This window comes from Callithrix jacchus, chromosome 20 (assembly GCF_049354715.1).
Source record: "Callithrix jacchus isolate 240 chromosome 20, calJac240_pri, whole genome shotgun sequence".
NCBI classification, from domain to species: Eukaryota; Metazoa; Chordata; class Mammalia; order Primates; family Cebidae; genus Callithrix; species Callithrix jacchus.
The window spans coordinates 5,812,897-5,837,344 of record NC_133521.1 but is presented as its reverse complement, the minus strand read 5'-3'; the positions used below and the strand labels follow the sequence as shown (position 1 = coordinate 5,837,344).

General features: G+C 48.0%; 1 protein-coding gene across 1 annotated transcript in view; it reads left to right on the top strand.

Annotated features, from left to right (window-relative positions):
- ABCC12 (ATP binding cassette subfamily C member 12) overlaps positions 1-24,448 on the top strand; it is a 76,082-nt gene that overhangs the window by 9,954 nt on the left and 41,680 nt on the right. Inside the window, 10 exon segments of the mRNA XM_078358393.1 lie at positions 3,760-3,779; positions 3,781-3,818; positions 3,820-3,907; positions 6,695-6,802; positions 8,968-9,220; positions 9,223-9,245; positions 13,161-13,232; positions 15,922-16,032; positions 20,023-20,109; positions 22,075-22,278. Coding sequence (XP_078214519.1) covers positions 3,760-3,779; positions 3,781-3,818; positions 3,820-3,907; positions 6,695-6,802; positions 8,968-9,220; positions 9,223-9,245; positions 13,161-13,232; positions 15,922-16,032; positions 20,023-20,109; positions 22,075-22,278 — 1,004 coding nt within the window.

Here is a 24,448-nt window from a genome sequence, read left to right as displayed (position 1 = left end):
TTAATAAAAATAATCCACTAAACCAGTGAGCAGGTAAAAAGCTGTCTCCAGCCATTTCCTTGACTTAGAAGACTTGTATACACACATGCTCTCACACACCCAGGGTTACACAGACCTCTTTACCTGCAGCAACGTCCTTGTGTTTGAATGGTCCACTGACTCAACATTCCTTAGGCAGATACGAGAAGATGTATATGTAGTTTTGTTTTTTAAAACTGATATCGAATCTATTTTGATCAAATATAAATGCAAATTTAATTGCAGGGACATTAACATAATTGCTGACATAGACTCAGGTGGTTCACCAGTTAATGATCTGAACCACTGTCACAATTGACTGTCTGGATGTACAATTACACTTTTGCACCAGCATGGAATTGGGCCAAAGCTGTGTATCTGTACTCTAGGGAGGGGCTGTAGAGAACCTGCTTCTGAGCTAGCCCAGGGAAATGCCCCAGGTTAGGACCCTAGCAGCACTAGAAGACCCAGAATCACATCCTCACACTCCTAAGTTTACCTCAGTGCAATTTAATTTGATTTAATTAAAGTTGATTCCATTTGATTTAATTCAACTTAATTTAATTCGTCAATTTAGTTCAATAACTATATATCAAGTTCCTACTGTGTGCAAGGCCATGGGAGCTACACAGATGAAATGGAAAAGGGTTTCTGCTTTTACGAATAAGGGAGGATGAGATAACTTAGCTCTAAAATAGCCACGAGTTTGTTGGCTCTACCTTCAGAGCATATCCGGAAGCCATCTGCTTCTCTCCATTCCACTCCCACCAAGTCCAAGCCAATATCCTCTCCCTCCTGGACTATGGCAAAGCCTCTAGGCACTCCTCCTGCCTTCCCCCTCTCTCCTGAGATCCACTATGCACTCAGCAGTCAGAGTGACCTTTAAAAAATGTCAATCAGATCCTCTTCCTCCTCTGCTGAAAATAGTGGCTTCTTATCACACTTAGATTATTCAAAGGTAGGTCTTTGGAAGGGATCCAAATTCGTGCATATGACCTATTAGGTCCAATACGATCTGGCCCCCAGTGCCCTCTCTGACATCATCACATTTACCCTAAGCTTCAGTAACTCAGCTCTAGCGGTGTCTGCTTTGGTCTGTTTCTAGAGCCACACACCAGGCTCCTTCAGGCCTTGGGATGCTTGCACTTGCTGTTCCCTTTGCCTGGAGTGCACTCTGCTGGATGTTTACGGTGGCTTTGTCTCGACTTCGGGTCTCTTCTCAACATCCAGAGAGGACTTCTGGACTGCAGTGCCAAGCAGATCCATGCCCTACCTCTCAATCACTTCACCCTGCTCATGTCTTTCAGATCATCCAACACAATTTGCAGTTATTTAATTGTTTATTTCTTTATTGTCTGTCTCCCCCACTGGAAGAGGGCCAGACCCTTTTCACTCCTCTATTCTCCAGCCACAGGCGCAGCGCCTGGCGTATAGTAGACATCAGGTTCAAATATCTTGAGTGAGTGAACACATGAATTCATGTTATTCTGTGGGGGAAGGTGGAGAAAGTGCCACAAGAGAAACAGAGATGCTCCGCAGGGGAGCACACTAGGTTGGGGGAGATTGGGAAAAGCTTCCTGGCAGAGGTGGTTTTCAGGTAGGCCAAAGGGACAGGAAAGATCGGGATGCACAGAGAACTGGGGAAAACCCCCTCAGGGAGGAGCAGAGGCCTGGAGGTGGAGATAAGAGGGTGCTCTTAGGGACAAGGGAGTGCTGGATGTTCTTTTGGGGAAGGGAAGGGCACCTGGGTAACAGAGCTTGGATCCCAGGAGAAGTGGGCTCCAGTTCTGTCCCGATCACTGAAAAGGCAAGCTACTAAACCTGCAAGACAGTTTGCTCTCCTGTCAAGAAGGCATAAAGTAACAGCCTCTCTCATCACAGTGGCGAGGACGATCTAATGAGAAAGCGCGTGTGAAGTGTTGAGCAGAGCACCTGGCATTTAGTGACCACTCCATTAAAACATCTATGGCTATCCTGTGCAGATGTGAAAGGGCTTTTACAGAGGAGGCTGGAATTGGGGTTGAGGACAAGAAACAGCACGTGAAGGAGGCTTGAATGTAATTTGTGAACATTGCAGAGAGGTGGGCATATTCTGGACTTAGGAAAGGGAGAATGCTCTTGAGTTTTTGTGGCTATTCTTGGGACTCCAGGCAGATGCCTTCAGGCCAGCATATGTGTTTTGTTTCTCCCCTACAGTTTTTAAAAATGTTACTTCAATTAGTTCCCAATATTAAAATTAGGGAGATGTCTCACAAAAATATGGACCTCATGGGAGGATTGCTTGAATGCAAATATTCAAGGCCAGCCTGGGTAACATAGGGAGAGCCCACCTCTGCAAAACATTTTTAAAAAATTATCTGGGTGTGGTGGTGTGTCCCTGTGGTCTTAGGTACTTAGGATGCTGAGGTGGGAGGATTGTTTGAGCCTGGAGTTCAAGACTGCAGTGAGCTACATTATGTCATTGCACTCTGGCCTGGGGGATGAAGCAATACCCTGTCTCAAAAATAAATACATAAATAAAACTCTGGACCTTAGACTTTGAAATAGCTGATGGTCTGGTTGTTACTGGACCAAACTGGGGTCTGCTCATCTGGCACAGTAAGGCCAAATATCCACAGAGGTTTTGTCGCAGGAGAAAGGAGGGCATTTATTTGCCGCGTACCAAGCAAGGAAAATCAGGCAGCTCATGCTTAAGACCTGGCCTCCCCAGTGGCTTGCAAGCAAGAGTTTTTAAAGGCAGGGCTACATTTCAGAAAAGCAAAGTTAGAGGCAAAAGTGTAACTCAATATGTGGAAGTTATACGTTGGTTTGGTGTAAAAGGGTGGGATATCTTGAAGCAGGCAGCCTATAAATCATGGGTAGATTTAAAGATTTTCTGATTTGCACCTGGTTAAGGAAGGGACATTTTGTCTAAAGATTTGGAGCTAGCAGAAAAGAGCATTGGATCCAGCCTGTGGGCGTGATCTCGTTCAGGTTCCTCAGGAAAAAATTTAGAACCAAAACGGCAGTGAGAGCTCTGTCCTCAGCTCCCCCTTGTCTGAGGTCTGTGTGCCAGCAGATACATTGGCTGGGGGTCCGGGTTTCTGAAATACAACTCAGGGACATATGTTAAGACATAATCTTTAGTTTCTATAAGGGAACCAAACATGCTTTTGACTCTAACTTGGCTGTTGTTTCAGGCTATTACCTTCTTGCTTATCAAGTTGCTCATTTACTTCTCAGGGTTAGCTGGGTGCCGGGAATTTCCCTTGAAGGAACTCAAGATTTTCCTTTGTTTCCGTGCTTGCAATTGGTGGGGAGCAGGCTCCGATGAGAGGTGCCTGATGTATTTCATGGTAGTGCCAGCCTCCCCTGCCCTGAGAAGGGGCTGCCCCTTTGATTCTCCTCTCCATTCTACTGCACTCCAGAGCCCTGCTCTGGTCTTTCCTTCCCTCTGGCCCCATTCCTGTCGTTGATGGTACTTGCCTGGACCCTGTAGGCATCTAAGTTTATGACTCCTGACACAGAGTGTCAGGACTGGAAGGGGCGTTGGACACCATCCGGTTACAGTAGCTGACAGGTACCGAGCTCCAAGTACCTGCTGGGTTTGTGCCCAGGGCTCTCTGGTTCCTCTCATTTAAACTTCACAACAGGACTCATGAGCAGTCATTTGAAAGAGGACAGGGTAGTGCTAATACATTTCATAATGCTAGCATTTGACAGGCAAAAGGAGACCACCTTGGACTGTTTTCTATTTTGCAGATATAAAAAGAAGGGAAAGAAAAATTACTGGAAAAAGCTGTATTTGTCCAAAGCGGAAACTGCCCTGGCTCCCTTCATGTCCTCCATAGCCATCGTGCTGACATTCTCCTGCCACATCCTCCGGAGATGCAAGCTCATCGCACCAGTGGTAAGAGCTGGCTCAGGATCAGGCTTCTTTTGCACCCTGACCCTTGCAAGTCCCAGGTATGAAACCCCTCCCTACCTTTGCTTAATACAGGTATTAGGAACATCCAATCATGGCAGGCCACAGAATGTGACTTCAACTCCAACCTTTTTTGTTTTTTTTTTTTTTTCGGAGACAGGGTCTCATCCTGTTGCCCAGGCCGGTGTGCAATGGTGCAGTGTCGACTCACTGCAACCTCTGCCTCCCAGTTCAAGTAGTTCTCCTGCCTCAGCCTCCCAAGTAGCTGGGATTACAGGTGCATGCCACCACGCCTGACTAATTTTTGTATTTTTAGTAGAGACAGGGTTTTACCATGTTGGCCAGGCTTGTCTCAAACTCCCAACCTCAGATGATCCACCTGCCTCTGCCTCCCAAAGTGCTGGGAGTACAGGCGTGAACCACTGCACCCAGCCACCTCCAGCTTTTAAAAACAAGTGCATGGGTTGACAAGGAGCCCAGGAGAGCCTGGCAGCAATTCTTCCAATGTCCATGGCTGGGCAGGGGTCATGGTTAATGTTGGGATGCAATTTTAAGTGTTAAAAAAGAAATGAAAACCGAACAAGCAGTTGGCTTTTTTATTTATTTATACTATAAGAATGAGAGTTTAGAAAACTATCAGAGGGAGGAGGTGTAGGTATTAGGAGAGGTGGTGCTGTTGGGCTCAGAGTCTGGGTTTAGGAACCTGGTCTGCCTTGTTTAAATCCAGACTCTGCTCTTTACTAGCTATGACTTATAGCAAATCGTTAAGCCTCTCTGGCCTCAGTTTTGTTATCTGTAAACGGGACGATGATAGCCACAATCAGTGCTATTGTGAAGACTGAATCGGTTATTTCGTATAAAGCATGTAGAACCATCTTAGGCTCTTAGGTGCTATACAAGTGTTAGCTGTCCTTATTAGCCTGATTCTCATCTGGGCCAGGCAAATGAGGTTTGAAAGCCTTAGAGGGAAAACTGGGATGATTGTGAGATGTTCAAGTTCTTTACAAAGAGCCTCAACATCCAAAGATAAAGAAATGCTGAATTAGAGGGAAAATGATTCCTGGCTTAAATAAAGAAAAAAAAAAAAACAGCTAAATATTAAACCAGGTAGTTGGAGAAAAATCAATAAAGGCAAGAAAAAAAAATGAGAGAGAGAGACAGAAGGAAATAAGCCAGTATGGGTAAGTTCGTAGAAGAAGAATTGCACCTAAAATCAGGGACCTCACGGGGGGAGGAAGGAGGTGAAGTTTGCAAAGCCAGAAAGGTCTTGCTGAGCCATCCTTTATGGGGCCCATGACTGCCCTGTGTTTCTTGGTGAGTTGCTTTTATTTTCTGTGGTTCTTCAGCAGGCAATCTCTCATGCACAGTTTACTCTCACTTGCTCTAGGGCCTTCAGCCCAGCTGTGAGCCCAAAGCCAGATTGAATGGCAAGGATGCACCAAGGATCTATGCAACACTGCCCAATTATTGTGGCTTTCTCTGATCCCAGACAAAACAAAAAACAAAAAAACACCGATTTTCTTTTTTCTCCAGCAACATATCAAGCAAATGAATTTGAGCACATGAAGTTAATATTTTCTAACATGATGTTTTAGGGGAATCTAGACCAAAACCAAATTTCCTAAATGCAAAGCTCTGGGTCCTTTGGAGTCAGAATTGATGGCAGTCACTTCCTCTGCTGGGGTCATGTCAGGAGTAGGTCAGCCCCAGGCTACTCAGTCACATCAGGCAACCCATGTGCTCTGTCAGCCAGGCCTGGGCTTCCTGAGCCAAGGTAGTGCTTTGGGATCTAGAAGAGCTCAGTTTCCTTTGAGGATGTATTTAGGACCAGATGTGATGGAAGCATCCTTCATCATCCTCTTAATGAAGGGGCTAGGATTATTTGAAGCTGGGGCGCTTTCCATGGGTCCCATTTAACAGCAGGCAGGATCACTTAGGATTTGATGAAGAAAGTTGTATTATTAATTTCTTAAATGGGTGGCTAGGGAGAGGCTGCTAATTACAAGTTGAACAGATGAGAAGATGAAATTGGAGAGCAGCAACTGAAGGGAGAAGGCTTGTTTTCACTGAGCTATAGAATATTAACCACTCACTAGGCAGAGTGCAGCAAGGAAGGCCCCAGTGAACAGAGGTGATTTGTTTGGGGGGTGGTTTGGGGGGAACTGCAGTTGACCAAAGGCTCTCAAATCTGGCCTTGTGTGGTGCATGGGGAGGCAGAGAGTGGAGGCCATGCCCTGGGAGCAGGAGAGCTGGGGTCACCCTCTAGCTTTCCCCAGGGGCAAGCAGGTCCCTCCAGGAACTTTCACATCCATCCCTGAGGCTGTGGTGTGGTGTGTAGCACAGGCATGGATGCTATAGCTCCAAAGGGTCAGATGCCTCCAAAGAACTGAGAGCAGCTAGTGCCTTAGGACAATCTGCATGGGCTTCGAGTGAGTAGTACAGGCTCAAATGAGGATGCAGTGTGGATGGAGATTGCCAAGTGTATTCAGTTAGTGGCCTGCCTCAGACCTTTTCCCTTCTGAATCAACAGAGACAAGGGGATATACTTGCTGCCATTTTGGTGAAAATCCAAAAGCAAAATAGATTAAGATGCTGCTGTTCCAACCAGCCAACCCATGGTTTCTGAACCATGAAATGAAAGCATTGTTCCTCTGTGCATTCTGACAATGCCACCATTTCTAATTTCAGCAACTTTAATCCCCATGTGTATAATGATTTAGAGCCAAGGTGACTTCTCCTTCTAAACCCTCATACTTCTCTTTTGTTCTTCAGGCATTTAGTATGATTGCCATGTTTAATATAATAAAGTTTGCCATTGAAATTTTGCCTTCCTCAGTAAAAGCAATGGCTGAAGCCCATGTCTCTCTAAGGAGAATGAAGGTAACTAACCCTGGGTGAGTAAGGAAGAGAGATCTCATTTTATGGTGGGAAAATGCTCAAATATGCAGAGGCTGTACCAACCTGCTGGAGAGCTAGGTCACAAGTTGAGTTGACACTGGGAGACGGGCATCCATTCTAAGTTAGATAAATAAATGTGTATGAAGGATAGAGCAGGCAGAGTTTTACAGGTTGTCTTACTTTGTAGGAATGATGAGATAGAGTCTCTGTACATGAAGAAGATGTTCCTGACCCTCTATTCTCTAAACAATCTATATATCCTAAGTGTTCCACAAGTGAATTTGGGTTTGTACTGAGTCATCCCCACGTTACCTAGTTTGTTGTTTGATGGGCATGGTGATGGAAGTGATGAAGAGGATGATGGGGCCCCCAATTTATGCACTCATTTAGTTTCTTCATTCATTTATTCACTCATCAAAGATATACTTTGTGCCTCCTATATAAAAGACATAGAAAATGCAAATATAAGGAAAAGAGAGCCTTTATCTTCAAGAGCCTCCGTTCCAGTGTGGGAAGAGGCACTCCGAGGATTTCTATACATGATAAGGATATAAGAGACCTTCAAGAAGAGCAAATAAAGTATTTCAAAAGTTCAGGCCGGGTGTAGTGGCTCATGCCTGTAATCCAAGCACTTTGGAGGCCAAGGTGGGCGGATCACCTGAGGTCAGGAGTTCAAGACAAGCCTGACCAACATGGTGAAACCCCGTCTTAAAAAAAAAAAAAGAAAGTTCAGCTGAGGAGAGGAAAGGGAATAAGGGCATTTGAGTCAACACAAAACTTGTTCAAGCATCTATGAATTGACTGAATGATCATACTCACCCAAGCCAGAAATCCAGAAGTCACTGTAAACATCCTTGGTTCATGCCCTCCCCTTTTCCCTTATCATACACATCCAACTAGTCAAGAACTCTGTTAAGTCAACTCTTGATTATGGTATTCTCTCCATTTTAAGGGGGGGCCATTGTAAGATTGGATTGGAAGGTGCGCTGTTATCACTTTTTAAACAAAACATAAGAATCAACACAATTCCATTAATCTCATATATTATGATATCAGAAAAAAATAAAGGCACTTCTAAAACTAGATGAAGGATGGCATTTCTTGACTTCTCAACCTTCACTCTGTCCCTACTGCCATTGCCTTCAGTCGAGGCCTCCGTCACCTCTCATGTGATTAATGCAGTGACTTATGAAGTAACCCTTCTTTTTCTAACATTTTCCTTAAGTCCATATAGCACTCAACCCTAAGAGAGCTGTTAAAATATTGGTCTGATTACCAATACTCATTCTCACCTGCTTAAAATCCTTGAACCCTTGTCTCCTCTAGGTTCTCCATCCATGGGTTCTCAGTTTTGTGTCCACCTCTCTTCCTATCCCCTTAATCTTGAATTGCTTGTTTCACGCCGCTGCCCCAACAAGCCATGCCTTTGCGTGCTCCTTGCCTTTGCCCATGCTGGGCCCTCAGGTAGAATGCTCTCTCCTTCTTTCCCTTCTTTCATCTCTGCCTGTACAACACCTGTACAGATGCAGCTCAGGTGGCAACTACACGGACCTTGAGGATGAGAAGCCAGTGTCCCTTCTCTGACAGTCACAGTACTTTTTCCTCATCACATTTTACAGAAACAATCTGTGCATGTTCTTCTCATCTCCTTCCAGACTATACTCTCTTCAAGGACAGGAACTGTGCCATATTTATATTTTCATTTCTGCTATTCAGCCCAAAGTCTGGCACATGGTCAGGGCTTAGCAAATGCTTTGTTGAACTGGGCTAGGAAGAGGACACAGCAGAGATGGAACATATGACCTTGGTTTCATAAGCATTTAGTGCTAAGCAATAAAGTCCACTGCCTTAAGACTGGCAAAACTGACTGTCTTGAGCACGAGGGTGAAATGTAGCTGGGATCAGCATTCTCCAATGTGGGTGACCCACATAGGCCTTGTGGTTAAAAGACAGCTGTCCCAGATAGCATGAGCTAGTGGACTATTTCTGCTGCAGCTTCTCCTGGGGGAATAATTTCAGAACCTCTTTCCTGGATGTGCTGGGTTAGAATGGTCAAAATTATGACTTGGGGTTATTAGAAGATATATTGGGATGATTCTTGCAAATGCATGACATCTGCTCAGTTAATTTTATCTCTTTAATCTTAGAAAATTCTCATAGATGAAAGCCCTCCATCTTACATCACCCAACCAGAAGACCCAGATCCCGTCTTGCTTTTAGCAAATGCCACCTTGACATGGGAACATGAAGCCAGCAGGAAAAGTGACCCGAAGAAAGTGCAGAACCTGAAGAGGCATTTATTCAAGAAACAGTGGTCGGAAACATTCAGTGAGTGGAGTCCACCAACCAAAGGAGCCACTGGCCCAGAGGAGCAAAGTGGCATCCCCAAATTGGTTCTGCACACGTAAGCTTTGTGGTGAGAAAGGTGGCTGTGTGTTGCACAGGTGTGGCCTCCAGCCCTCCTTGCATTGTATAGCTATGCCCTTCCCCAGGTCTGATTCAGTTCAGTTAGAGTGGGAGGTGGTGATGGGATGTCTCTAACCAGAGTCCCTGTATTATTCCCCTAATTTTAAAACTATGTACATGAACATTAGAGACCCCCTCTCTAGGTGTGGAGGAGATGGTGGTCATATTCATTCTGATTTGCAGGCCTTCCCTTGGAGTCAGTTGCAATTTTGAACGAACAGTCCACTCCAGGTGGCTAGGCTTGAACTGACTGGCTTTCATAAATCTTTTTATATTTGTTCTTTTTTCATGAGTGTGAGACAGGGTCTTACTCTGTTTCCCAGGCTGGAGTGCAGTGATGCAATCACAGCTCACTGCAGCCTCAAACTCCTGGGCTCAAGCAACCTCCTACCTCAGCCTCCCAAGTAGCTGGGACTACAAGTATGCATCACCATGCCCACATAATTTTTTTTAATTTATCGGGGGAAAGTGATAATTTTTAAGTTAAATTTTATTTTATTTTTTTGTAGAGATTTCAGAACCTCTTTCTTGGTGTTTCCCAGGCCAGGCTTGAACTCCTGGCCTCAAGTGATTCTCCTGTCTTGGCCTCCTGGGTCAAGCACTGGAATTATGGGCATGATAGGCCCGTAATGGTTCTTAATTTCACATTGGAATATTCTGATAGATAATGATGACTGAAAGTTTTGAACACCGCTATTTACCAGGTACATAATAAACTCACGTTACCACCCCAACAACCAGGCATCACAACTGCCCCCACTTGATGATTGAGAAGCCTGAGGCACAAGAGTGTTAAATAGCTTGCCCAAGGTCACTAACCAGCAGTGGCAGAGGAGGGTTTCACACCCAGGGCACCTGGTTTCAGAGTCTGGGCTCTTAACCACAGGGAAATACTCCTCTTGTAAAAAGAAAACTGAGATCAACAAGCAATCCGGCCAAGATCTAAAGGTCTAAGCCAGCCAAGCCAGCCAGTGTCTGTTGGCTGTTCCCTCCCTCAAGATTGGGGGAGGGAGATTTCAGGCAACACTGTGGATTTAGGGAATGTTTGGCCTCCTCTTGCAACTCCTACGTGCATCTGCTTCTTGCTCTGGGAACTCAGCAGTGCGCTCCCAGGGTAGCAGTGTTGATTTAGCTGCAGAGGGCCCAACATTAATCTTGTGCCTCGTATTTTAATCTCTCACCTTGTTGATTCACTCTTTCCCTGTGCGAGCATTGTAGAAGGAAAGCTTCTCATTTATTATGCAACGTCAAGCTCAATAGCCAGTGTGAGAATGGTACTCTCATAGCTAACGAGGCTGACTGCCACGTATTCATTGGAAACAATTATTGGTTGGCTGAGAACAATTGAGCTTAGATTTCAGTTAAGTCCCACTGAGTTCCACCTGCTTTGCCTTCTTGTCACTCTCCCCGAGGAGCACCAGACTTCCCCCACCCTGCCTTCCCATTTGCCTCCGAGAGGCCTCCAGGAACTCCCCGGTGCTCTAAGGACATAGCCTTCTAGCCGCGAAATGGTTTTACTGACGTGCTTTTCAGTATGTCGGTGACCCCAGAATTCATGCCTCGAGGATGCAGCCAACGTTTTGTGAAATAAATTGAAGTTTCAGTGGGGCAGTACAGTGTGGCGCTGATGAAGTGTATTGCCTCTGGAACCTGGGGGACCCTAGTTCCAGGCCCAGTCACTTTCTAGCTGCTTGACTTTGGACATCCTGCTGAAGCTCCCTGAGCCTCTGTTTCTTTACCTGTGCCATGTATTTCACAGAAGTACCCATTTCACAAGGTGGTTGTGAGAACTCAGACACCACATAAAAGTGCTAAGCCCATAGTAAGGGTCAGCTGTTAGGTCTGGTTGTTGTCTTTTTCTTTAATAATTATGTCCAGCCTAAGTGCTGCCCTCAAATGTTCGACATTCAGCACATCCAAGTTTTTCCAAGTTTAACTCCTCAATTCCATTAGACTGGATCCTTCATGGGGTCAGGGTTTTTTATTCACAGTTATGTCCTTATTTCCAAGCCCAACGCCTGGCTCAGAGGTTGCCGGCAATGTTTGTCGGGTGAAGCGTCAGAGGTTACAGGCCTCATGGATTTTCTGCTAAAGACAAGGATGAATCTAGAAGGCTTCTTCCTTGCCCCCAAGAAGTGGACAGGACTCAAAGGGCAACCAAGTACCTAGCGAGACTAGATCACATCTGTGGTCTCTTTGTCCCCAAGTCTCCATAATGCCCCAGTTTCGTGAAGCCCTTTTAGGGGAATTAAATAGAATCAACTTCATTTACATGCATATGGGCTCCACAAAGGCAGGGAGGCGTCTGCGTGGATCACTATTTTATCCCAAGGTGCCCGGGATTCAGCAAAGACCTTGTCTAAGGAATTATCGATGACGGGCAGCAACTCTCATGTGTTGCGAGAGGCAGAGAGGGGATGGCCCTTTCTGGTCTAACTTGGGGTGGGGAAAAAAGCCATATTTGGCCCCACGTTGGGTATCTTTGCCCTAACGGATTACAGGGAGCAGGCTTACATGAGAATGTTCTTAGTCTCCACATGAGACTGAGTGATTCTCCCTTCGCCTGCAATGATTCTCCCCAGATACCCCCATGGCACCCCTCCTCACCTCCTTCAGGTCTTACCCAAATGTCACCTGTGGCAGATGCTGCTCCTGTTCATGTGCCCTGGACCTCAGTGTTTCCTGGCCATCTTCCAACTGCCTTATCTGCATCTGCGCCCGAGGGCTGTGCATACCTCCATAAAGAGCTTCACAGACTAGAGAGCAGGCCTCAAACAATGACTGCTGGGGCCTCAATACCCCAACTCTTTCTGCCACTGGGCAGGACAAAGCCACACTCAGTTCCCCAGAGCTTCCTCCAGTTTTCCCTGCAGGGGTGAGTTCCATTTGCCTCCTGAGTAGGATAGTCTGTTAGGGAGCTGACCCAATAGGCTGCCTTTTTGGGCCACCTTCCCTTTCCTGTATCACTTTTCCTCTTCCCTGCTGGAATTTCATGCACTTTCCAAATGTGAGTGTGACTTTCATTCAAATCCTTGATTCGAGGTCTGTTTCTGGGACAACCCAAGCTCAGACATCTACCTTTCCAGTATGGCTTTCCTGGCATCCTCGAACCCCCAGTCCACTCCTCGTCTCTTCTCTGCTTTCATTTTCTCCATGGCATGCATAGATACGCCCTACATTTCACTTACTTGTCTTGCTTCCTGTCCTTTCCCCCGTGACTACAAGGTAAGCTCCATGAGGGCAGACTCAGGCCTTTGCCCGTTGTGTTCATTGCTGCCCTTGCTGGTGGTTGGAACAGTGCCTGGCACATAGCAAGCTCTAATAATGATTTGTTGGTTGAATTAATAAATCTGCAGCTTTAGAATGTTAGAATAGTGTAACTTCTCAGTAATTCCACATTGCGTTGTTATGGTGAAGGATTCCACGCAAAAAAAATTTTTTTGAACAGCTCCTAGATCTCCATACTTCAAGAGCTACCCTAATCACCCTGGGTTGTACAGCCTTTCATGTCCCATTAGATTTGCTTTCCTGGAGTTTGGGCACAGAATAGTCTTCATCTTCAGGGCCTGTGTCTCCCAGACCAGCACAAGGCTGTTTCACATCAGTGATCTTACATGATTTCTAGAAGCCCTCTGGGTGCTTGGCTATGCCACACAAGGGAAAGCACTTAATTAAGACTTACATTCCTGCATCCTCCCAGGCTGTGTGTATGTGGGCAGGGGTGGGGTGGCTGCAGTTGCCATGCCCCAGAGCCTGCAGTGACCCCTTGGTCTCCACCTGGCCTGACCAGCACAGTTTGGGAGCAGCACCTTTGGACCAGATTCTCTAAGAAGTGGGAGAGAATGACCATGTCCCATCTCTGTTTCTCTGGCAGGGGAAGATCTTGGGAATATGTGGGAATGTGGGAAGTGGAAAGAGCTCTCTCCTTGCAGCTGTCCTAGGTCAGGTAAGCTGTGTGATAAGTACTGTGAAGATGGGACATTAACATGACAATGAAATGGCTCCCTTCCGGTCAGGCGTGGTGCCATCAGAACAGTGGACCCAGTGGATGGGCTAGGCTGCACTGGACACTGTGGGTGTGGTTTACGTTCATTTCTGGGAGTTTAATGCACTCAGCAGCTCCAGGACCCTTATCCAGATGAGGCTGAGTTTTTTACACATTCTTGAATTTGCCCTCTGAGGAAGTGTGTTGAATGGTGATTGCCTCCCTGCCTAAAGCTCGATCATGGTCAAAGGAAAGATGGGTCCTTAAACCCATGGTTTTCTCCATGACTTGGGCTGCCCTGATTTAGAGATGCCAGCAAGGCAGCTTGGTGAGGAAGGACTTTGGCATCTGGAACTCAAGGTGACTATAGATATATTTTATGTGTGAACTAAAGCAGCTTGTGCCCGCAGCTTCTGCAAACCTTCGGGTAAAAGAGAGAGGGGACCTGGGTCCTTGCACCTTCTGTACTCCTTCTAGTTGGGTGACCCCAGGGAAAATGGCCAAGCCATTTGTAGTTTTCACAAACCTCTATGTCACCATGGTTTTTAAGTCACATCCCACATGAATGAGTTTTGTGGGAAAAAAATGCTAAGTCCTCTTTCTCCCCCTCTGCTGTTGCTAAAGGGAAATTTGGGCAGCTGGGATTGCCTGTTTTGGGAAGAGGTCGGGGTACTTCTGAAGAAGTGGGGATAACAGAATATGGAGGTGGGGGATGTGTCTTACAAGTTTTAATATGAGTGACTTCTTTTGGCCTTAGCTGACTCATCTATAGAAAGAATGACAACTCCTTCCCTTCATGGAGGCGGAGGTGGGGGTTGAATCGGGTGAGTTCTTGAGGTTCCCCCACATTCTGAGAGTGTGTGCCTCCGTGATGAGTCAGTGGGAGCCATAGAGGTGACTCAGCTCAATTCTCCACTTCATGATGTGAATACTCTTGATAGCAGCCTACTGCATAAGGGATGGTCCAACTTCTGCTCAGATAGCTCCAGTGATGAGAAACTCATCATGTCACAGCCAGGTCCCTCTCTGGAGAGTTTTGATGTATATTGGAGTGAAATTTGCCTCCTTTTAACTTCTGTCCTTGGGAAATTTTGAGATAGCATTGAATCTAACTCCCATGCAACAGTGGTAGGATCAGGCCCTTCGCTGTGGCCACTGGGGAGGCAGGGAGGCACTCTGAACTGCCTGGGTTTCCCAGCCGTTTCTGCCACATGCTCACTATTTAGCTTTGGGCAGGTAACTTAACCTCTCTGAGCACCATGCAACCTCTTGGTTTCCTTGTCTGTAAAATGGGGCTAAGGAGAGTTGCAGTAAGGATTGAATGACATTATGTAAGTAATAGTTGGCTATAGGAAAATTTTCAAGGCCAGTCATGGTGATAAATTTTGAGCATACACTTAATTCAGTGCACGGAATCTACCCTACACATTAAAAATACTAATGACTATTGTTATCATGATGGTCTTTTCTCCAAACTGAATTCTCTGCCCCTTGCGCAATTCCTGAGGTGAAATGGCATCACATCCTTTGGCTGCCTTGGCGACTCTCCTTCTCTGCCCCTGGACCCACTGCCACTGCCCTGTGAACATCAGCCCTGAGCGCTGTGGCCTGCCCCACATGTCCCCTCTGTTGATAGCTTTGAATGTTGCATCCCCACGAATGTCTACCGTTGTCTATTGGATGCCCGCCATGAGGGGTCATCTTAAATGAATGTATGTACTCAGGGTCGCAAATAGGAGCCCATGAATAGTTATAAGTGGATTGCTGAATTTTTTTTTTTTTTTTTTTTGAGACGGAGTCATGCTCTATCGTCAGGAGCCAGGCTGGAGTGCAGTGGCGCAATCTTAGCTCACTGCAATCTCCGCCTCCTGGATTCAAACAATTCTCCTGCCTCAGCCTCCCGAGTAGCTGGGACTACAGGCATGCACCATCATGCCCAGCTAAGTTTTGTATTTTTTAGTAGAGACAGGGTTTCACCATGTTGGCCAGGATGGTCTCCATCTCTCGACCTTGTGATCCACCTGCCTCAGCCTCCCAAAGTGCTGGCATTACAGGCATGAGCCACCGCGCCTGGCCTGCTGAATGTTTTAAAAGTCCAAAGATTTCATATACAACTGGATCTTTGACTCCTCTTGACAAATTAGCAACTCCTGCCCCATCAGGCCTGCATCCTTGCACGCCACCAATGATGCAACTGAGTCAAGGTGGCTTCCTGAAGGTGCAGGAAGGTGTACAGCCGTGCAGGCTGTGCCCTGCTCCCAGGAGCTGGTTGAGCAGGTTGGATCCAGCCAATGCACCTGGAGGAAGGGGAGCCTCTTGTGAAGAGTCTGCTCAGAGGACATCCTGTTGTAGTTGGGCCCAGGTGCCATGTGCGCTGGGAGCAGCCCTGTAGTCCGAGCTCTCCAGTTTGTAGCAGGGCTCACCACTGCCTCTTTTTAAACATTCCCTGCTTGGCCCTATGCAGGTGTTCGACTTTGAGATTCTCCATCTGCGTGGTTGGGCTTTCTGGTGCATGGACAAGACGTTCTGTTGATACTTTTCCACCTTTGTAAGCAATGCTCATGAAATTGATGGGTGGCCAGGTGCAATGGGCACTCAGGAAAAGTCCTCAAGGCTTGGCTCCTGAACTTCTCTGGTCTTGTTGCTCCATATGCACCTGCGCAAAGGGGTGGTGGCAGTCAATGGAACTTTGGCCTACGTTACACAGCAGGCATGGATCTTTCATAGAAATGTGAGAAAAAAAACATACTATTTGGAGAAAGTATGATCACAAAAGGTAATATTAACTTTTAAAGCAAGAGGCACATTTGCGTTTGGTACACACTCCTACAGATGCCGATGCTGTCGGTAATGACTGCTAAGTGGGTTCTGAGTTTAATGAGTTCTGATTAAACATTCATCAGATCCACAAAGACACTGGTTGTCTTCTTCCTGAGCCAAGCATTCAGGAGAGGCAACTTCTGCAGACCTGCGACTGCACACTGGGAACAGGATAGAATTGGCACTTCATTCCCAGGGCAGAGGAGCATATGTTCCAAGTTTCTCTGCAACAGGACATATGTGGCCTGACTAGAGAAATAGGAATCCAGCAATTTTGCTTTAGGCTGAGTACCCAAAACTGTGTGAAATCATGAGCAAGTATGTACTGAATCAGCCCTGACATTATTAATCGACATCAGAGCTCTCAGGATATATTATCACCGTTAGTGTCCTCAGAATGATCTAATCAAATAAAAACAAAGCTCAACTTATAATTACTCAATTTTTTATGTTATTTTATTTTTAAATGGTTACATCTATCTATGGGGTGCACCTTTATGTTTTGATATATGATGCTGGGGGAGAGGGGAGTGTGGGGAAAAAAGAGATGTTGACCAAGGGTGCAAAGTTTCAATTAGGAGAAATAGGCGCTAGTGAGCTATTGTACACAATGGTGACAGTAATACATTTTAATGCATTATATATTTCAAAAGTACTAAATGAGTATATTGTAAATGTTTTCAACACGAAAATTGTGAGTATTATTTGTAATAACCATAGTACGTAATGAACAGAGAGCAATTTGGGAAGAAATATTTTCTCTAAGAACATTTAACAACTGATTAGTTCCATAATTACCTTGGACATTTCTGGAGTGATTCTCCCCCTACTTCTGAAATGTTTGATTTTTCTAAATTTTAATTTTAACCTAAATTCAGGGGGTGCAGGTTTGTTATGGGGGCACATTGTGTGATACTGAGGTTTGGGTTTCTACTGCTCCTGTTCACTCTCTAGTGGACATAGTACCCAAGAGGAAGCTGTTCATCCCTGCACCCTCTCACCCTCTCACCCTCCCTCCTTTTGGTATCCCCAGTGCCTATTGTTGCCATCTGTATGTCTGTGCATACCTTAGGTTTAGCTCCCACTTATAAATGAGAACAAGTGAGATTTGGTTTCCTGTTTCTGTGTGAATTTACTTAGGATAATAAAGTCCAGCTGCATCCATGCTGCTACATGATCTTGTTCTTTTTTATGGCTGCATAGTATTCCATGGTGTACGTATATCACATTTTCTTTATCCAATTCACCGTTGATTGAATCATCATCTTTAAGCTCTGGAAAGTAATGGCTTTTTATGGTTCTTTGCTTAGCTTGGTGTATTGCTATGTACATTCTCTCATTTGAGTCCCATAACCACCTATTTAGGGGGATCCTGGCATTATATCCCCATTTTATAGATAAAGAAAAAGGCCCAGAGAGGCGAGTTGACCCTCCAAGGTATGAAGTGCTATTAAATGTCAAGTTGAGTCTTGGACTTAGACTTTGAGCTCCAGATCAACATCAGTTGCCTGGAGCTGGAGCTGTCTGACAGCTGGGTCACTCAGAACCCTTCCCAGGCATCACAATGCTGAATTAAGAGAATTGGAGTTGGTATTAGGAATCTGGCTGTAAGCTCTCCAGCAGTGGTTTGGCCTTTCCCATCTTACCCACCAACTCTGTCCCTACTGGCTGGCATGGCCAGCGTGTATGTTCCCAGGAAGAGGCTTGTCAGTTACCCCTTCTTCCCTGGCCATGTCATCCTGTGGCCAGGAGGCTCAGGTGTGGCAGGGAGGTGATCAGTGCAGGAGTCAGTGATCAGTGCAGCCAAATTACTCTGCTCAGCATCTCTTGGCCTGTGCCACCCACCTGGAATGCCTTCTTTTTCTGTGGAAGTGGACTGGACAGAGGGTTGCCTTATTCATCAAAATGACGTTCAGAGGGCAAATATGTGCCAAATGCCTGCAGCATGCAGGGCAACATGGGGGCAGAGATGGCTCAGTTATATATTTGCCCTTAATATACTCAAGCCTGGGAGGAGTTATAAGAAATGCACAGAATTGACAGTACACCAGGGAGGGATGTGCCAGGTGGCAGGAGACTGTGCTCAGATTGTTTCAAGGTGGCAGAGATCACAAGAGGATGGTGGATCGGGGAATAGAGGGTGGCACTTGAATTGGGCATTGAAGGATGGCTCTAGCATCCTTCATATGCAGCGTGGTTAGCAGAGATTCTGCTCCTAGGGCAGAAACTGTGGCTCTCAGGGCCATAGGAAGCAGGAGGGTGGGAGGAAATTGAAGGTGGGAGGGGCTGAGGGGAGGAAGATGTGCTGAACAGTCTGAGTCTCATAGTCGCTGATTGGCAAATGTAGTAATAGTAATAATGGCCCCCACTGATGGGGAATTTGCAGCACAGCAGGCACAGTGCTGATGGCTTTGTATATTTTTCTGCTTCATTCTCACAACAACCCAAGAGTTGTTTGCACAATTTTATAGAGCAGAGAATGAGGATCAGAGAGGCACAGTCACTTGTTCAAGGTCGCCCAGCTGGATTCAAGCTCATTCTCTGATCCCAAGGCCCCTCTACATATGCCAACTCTAAAGTTTGTGTGTGGACAGAATGCTCGGGCCGTGCCCAGGTTCTGTTCCAGGGCCTGCGTGCAACCAGGAGGGCACCTGCTTGCACCTGCCTGCTCTCTTCCTTGCCTGTTTTTTGGGAAGGTTTGTCTTTTGAAGACTGAGTTGTGAGGCCTGCCCATTGTCACTCATTGAAGGAAAGAGGGTCCTGAGGCCAATAATGCTAATGATATCAACCCCTGTGGAGGCAGGAAACCCGCCGAGCAGGTGGAAACCTAAAGGCCCAGTCTCAGTGCTCAGCAGCTGCTAAGGGGGGCATAAACCTGACCCAGGCACTCCAGGCATCCGGAGCAGGAGCGAGGTCCTCAAGGCAGCTGTGCAGGGGCTCTGTGATGCTGGGGAACAGTTCTGCTTACAGTGGGGGCTGTCTGAGTGAGGTTGAATTGCAGAGAAAGCCGAGGGAGGAGGATGTGGGCATCTTTAGTAACATGGGGATGACATTGCAGTCACCATGGATGTTCCTAGGTTCCTCGGTGCCAGAAGTCCCCAAAGCCCTCCCCCTGGAGCAGAGCAGGTAATGCCCCTGGGGACTGCTGTGGGGCTAACCCCACAGCTTTGCTGCTTTTTGCAGGATAGGGTGTTGGTCCTGGTGGCTTTGCTGCCACAGAGCTGGTTAAGGTCTCAGCTGTCAAACTCCCCAAAGCCTTGGCTGCAGGGCAAGACAGAGGGTGATGCTGAGCAGGCACAATGGAGAGACTAAGAGGCCCGAAGAGCAGGAGTCCCACTCTCTCTCCCATTCTGACCCCTCACCTCAGGTGCTGTTTCCTTCTGCTCAGTGTCCTGAGTTGTCCCAGGGGAGAAAAATCCATTCTCTCCAACTGAATAGCAGTGAAAGGTGATTGGAGTAGCTCTGTGGAGGGGCTGGGCAAATGTCAATGTCATGATTGATGGTCAACCAGCACCCCGCTGTTAGTCTCCTTCGCACACACCCTCTCTTCCCCCCATGGTCCTGCTTCAGCCCTGTGCCCCCTAGAAGGCCATCCCCGGTGACTGCAGCCTCCACAGGAGACCCCTCCTCTGACTCCCACGTTGGCGCCCTCTGTGTTCCATGCAGGGCTTCATGTTCATCATTGTCTTCTTCCCCGCGCGGCAAGAACCCTGCCAGGGGAGGGGCCATTCCTGAATCAACTCTGCATCAGGTCAGGGGAGGGACCAGTGGTCAAGGGGACACTGCCCTTGGGTTACTGAAGACAGAGCGACTGGCCAGGGAGCCTTGGACATAGCACCCGCCACCCCTTGCCCCAGCAACACCAGCAGCGCCTGTGGAAACAGCCCAGGGCAGCAGGGCTTGGGGTCTTTCTCACCCAGCTGCTTCTGAGCTTTGTACTCAGAGGTATCAGCACATAGTCTGTGTCTGCAGCCTCCAGAAGGACCTGAGCAGCCTCCCCTATGGAGACGTGACCTAGGTGAGCAGGGCTGGGAGTGCAAGCCCACTGCAGTGCATGCAGCACATTTGCTCAGGTCCAAAGGGCTGAGGCCAGGAGGCCCCTGCTCCACATCCAGATGCCCCAAAGACAGAGTGATCCCAGGACTTGTGGGCAAAACTCAGCTTCCACCTGTTCTGAATTCTCCCTCTGGATCTACACTTGCTGGATGTAGAGTGGACATGGCATCAAACTTACTGGTGTTTGGCACAGTGTGGTCACTTCTTGGGCCTACTCCCAATCCGCCTGTCATTTTGGGAAAGGTTTCTGGTGAAAACTACTTCCTTGTCTCGAGGGCGCCGGCTCTGTCCTCCAGACCAGGGCCCCTTCTTGCCTTCCTAGCTCTGCCCAGGCGGGAGAAGAGGGGTCACCTCCAAACACTGCCCCCTAGGGTGCTTGTCCAAAGTGCTAGCTCCATCCTGGGCTAAGTCTGCCACCCCGAGAGACCCAGGGGAGTCACCTTGCCATCTTAGGTTCCCACCCTTCTTGTGCCTTCTGGACAATCTTCCTCACCTTGCCCTGGAGCCCCAGAGGAGATCAGAATGCTAAAGCTTTCCGAGGAAAGACCAGTCAGGTGTCTTTCTCTGCTGGTGCCTCAGTCTGTCTCCCCAAGGAAATGGCCATGAAGCCTTCCTGGCGTGCGTCTGAAACCTCCCACACTGCAGCCCTGGTTCCCACTTCCAGGCCATGCTCCCACCTGTCCGCCAAAGCACTCACTCACCTCCTAGCCTCTAAGTCTCTGCTCCTGCTACATCACAACCCTTTGAGTTTCAACCCCAAATCTACCTCCTCGAGGAAGGCTTTCCCAAGTCACACCACCTGAATAATTTGCTTCAAAGTACTCTGTTGATGCTTCTCAGCAGGCACTTGAGAAATTCTGCTTGCTACTGCTATTATGTACATAACTAACCTAACCACGTGGAGCTCTCAAGGGAGAGGGCACTTCTCTTGTTCAGCTTGTGTGTCCCACCCCACACCTAGTTCAGTGCCTGGCTGAACACCTGGGGTCCACTTTGGGTTCCATTGGATAGAATCACCTACAGTAAGCAATCATCCTTTCCATAAATATTTATTGAGCACCTATTCTGTGCCCAGCCTGGTGCCAAGCCTTAGAGTGGTGATGATGAACCAGGGAGACAAGGCTCGTCTCTCCACAGGGCTTAGAGCTGCCTAGGGATGGGATAGTTGCTCAACAGTAAACAAAATAGGAACTCTCTTTTCCGTCTGTACCCAGCCACGTTTCCCTCTGGTTCACCGCCGCAATCCCCCCTGCTCTCTGCTCACACAAGTCCCTTTGGTGATAATAAAGACATAGCCCCTTCCTGTGGGATCCGAATTGTGCTGGGGTCTTATGAGTCGGGCACCCCTCCCTCCCCATGGGAAAGAGCTCTGCCCTAGTCACCGCTGCCCACACCGGGCTTCCTGGAGAGGCAGACAAGTGGAGCTCCTCCACTTACCACAGTGTCTAGTATGGCCGGGGGCCCTGTACAGGGTGGAGGAACCTGGACGTGGTGAGGGTCAGTGTGTTTGTCTTTCCCCTGAGTCCTGAGAAGCTCCAGAAAGCTCCCATTGCCCAAGAACTTCAGGGTGGTCTGATGATGGGCAGTCACACACAGAGGGTGGTGGCTCAGGGAAGAGAGGGTGGCACTTGAATTGGGCTTTGAAGGATGGATCTAGCATCCTTCATATGTGGCATGGTTAGCAGAGATTCTGCTCCTAGGGCAGAAACTGTGGCTCGTAGGGCCATAGGAAGCAGGAGGGTGGGAGGAAATTGAAGATGGGAGGGGCTGAGGGAAGGAAGATGTGCTGAACAGTCTGAGTCTTGTAGTCGCTGATTGGCAAATGTAGTAATAGTAGTAATAGCCCCTACTGTCCCCTGTCCACAGAGAAATAATAGTTGCAGATTGGCAAACGTAATAATAGTAATGGTAGCCCCCTCATCCATAGATTGGGGAGTGGGGCCTCAATTTCCCTAGGGAGCAGAGGCAGTGGATTAGCCTGGCCCACACTGTCTACTCTGACCATCAGCTCTACCTACTGGATGACCCCCTGTAGGCCGTGGATGCCCACTTCTGGAAGCATGTCTTTGAGGAGTGCATTAAGAAGATGCTCAGGGGGAAGATGGTTGTCTTGGTGACCCACCAGCTGCAGGTGATGAGATATGCAGGATCCAGGAGGTCACAGGATGGGTGTGGCTGGTGCCTGATTCTCACAGAGCCTCCTTTTCTGCCTAAATCTGCCGGCCTTCTGCTGGAATGTGGGGAGAGAGCCAGGGATGCAAGAGACATTCATGCCTGGTGGGAATCCAAGAGCATCCTCCTCCCAAGGCAGGTTTCCCTGCTTCCAGACCATCTTCTTCTCCCCTCTTTGTAGGGAGTTCCCAGAGATGTGTGGGGGAAGGAGTGCGGTGCATGTGTGTGTACATGTGTGGTCATATGTGCACATGGGTGCCTCCTTGCCCGACAAGAGAGTCCTTGGGACTGACTTATGCTGAGAGGCCTACTGGGGCAAGAGAGCAAGAATCCTGTCTTTACTCTCCTGCTACCTGCAGAGAACATGTTACATAAGGGCCTGGTCTGGAGGCAGGAGGCCGGTCTCATTGCCTTGCAAGGGTAAGTCAAGTGAGGGTGGAGAGGGAGGGGCAACAGCAGCAAATAAGGTTGCCATGGCTACAGGATGCCGCAGCCAGCATTTTAGGACCATCCAGTAATGGCCAAGAGGACCAGCCTGAAGCCAGGGAGGACCAGCTTGAAGACCCTGTAAAACCAGGCTTTCCCATTGCTGCGATGCTGCTCCTAGCTTGAGCCCGACCTTTGCCCAGGGCTACAGTTCTGGCCCTGGAATAAGCTCCAGGCATCCGAATTTTGCACAGGAGGATTGTCTGGGTTTCCTCTGAGTGGGCCTGAGCACCTCCAGAAAGCATCACACTGGACTGATGTGGACAAGACCTCCTGGTTCTTCTTCTGGTCCAGCTCTCCTTCTGAGGAGTTAGGATGGAGGACGAGGTTGGATTTCTTCAAGACCCCCACGAAGTGACTACAAATGGGCTCTGGTTTAGCCCAGACGCTAAACATGGCAGCCCCTGATCTGCACCGGGAATGTCCCTGGAGATACCCTGCAGCAGGAAGGGCTGTCCTCTTAGGGCTGTGGGGACCTGGAGGGGGATGCCTTGTCCCTACAGACGTGGGTCACAGCTGTCCCTCCAGGAGTCTTCATGAGGGGAATCATAACCTCGGCCCTGATTGACCAGTGGTATGCCCTCCGGCAGGAGCCATCTTCACACCAGGCCCACCTCCTCAGAGTTTACCTTCCCCTGTCATGTTGGAAGAGGCAGGCAGCCACTGGGTGGCACTGGATCTTGGTCCCACTGTCCTTTGTCAGGGAGGATGGGACTCAGAGCCCCAGACCTGGCCCCTGGGGCTTTTCTAGAGCCCATCCCCTCTGCTCCTACTCTCAGGCCCATAGGCAATCTGGGTGCTTCTGAATGGTTGGGGTGGAGGATTGCTTTTCTAAGGAAACAAGTGAAAAGAGCCTGGGAGCGGCCACTGAAATACCACCCAAGGGCAGATTCAGTGACAGTTTGCAGAACAAAGCTGCTCAAATCTGCCTCATATCTCTGGAGTGCACTGGGGGCTTGCTGGCCAGAGGGGGCTTCCCTGGGAGGCTCCTGGAGCTGGAGTGTGTGCTGTGGCGCAGGCAGAAAAGGCTGTGAGACTGGAACAGGCTTACGGTGCCTCAGTTTCCCCATCTGAAAAATGAGCTGATAAGACAGGGAGCTGGGCAGTCGGTGGGAGGGAGGAATGAGGGCTGGAGCTGTCCAAGCTGTTAGAACTGTTATCATTCTGCCTTTGGGTACCCTCCCTATTCACTGAATCAAGTGTACAATGGCCGAATGTAGCTATTTCAAGCTTGTAATCAAGACCAGCAGAGGTTGATTTGACCTTGGATGAACGTGCGTATCGGGGAAGACCTCTGGCCTGTACTGCAAAGGCTTCTTTAGGTCAAACCATTTTCAATCTCAGCATTTTACCTACCTCTAGGAGGGGGCTTCCTTGATCCTGTGGGGAGGGCTCTGTCTCATTCCAAAATGAAAGGAAACCCCTCTTAGCAGAACTCCCTGGTCTCAGGAATGATATAGAAATGAAGGGAATTCAAATTAAAAAAAAAAAAAAACCAGAAGTGCTTTGGGCAAAATGTGAGATGCCAGCGTTAAATGTAGCTGTGTTTTTATCTCATACATAAAGCTGGTGTAAACATCTCAGGCCAGGGAAGGCGGCCAGTTGTCTGGGGTCGGCACCGTGGTCTGCTTCTCTGGGGTAAA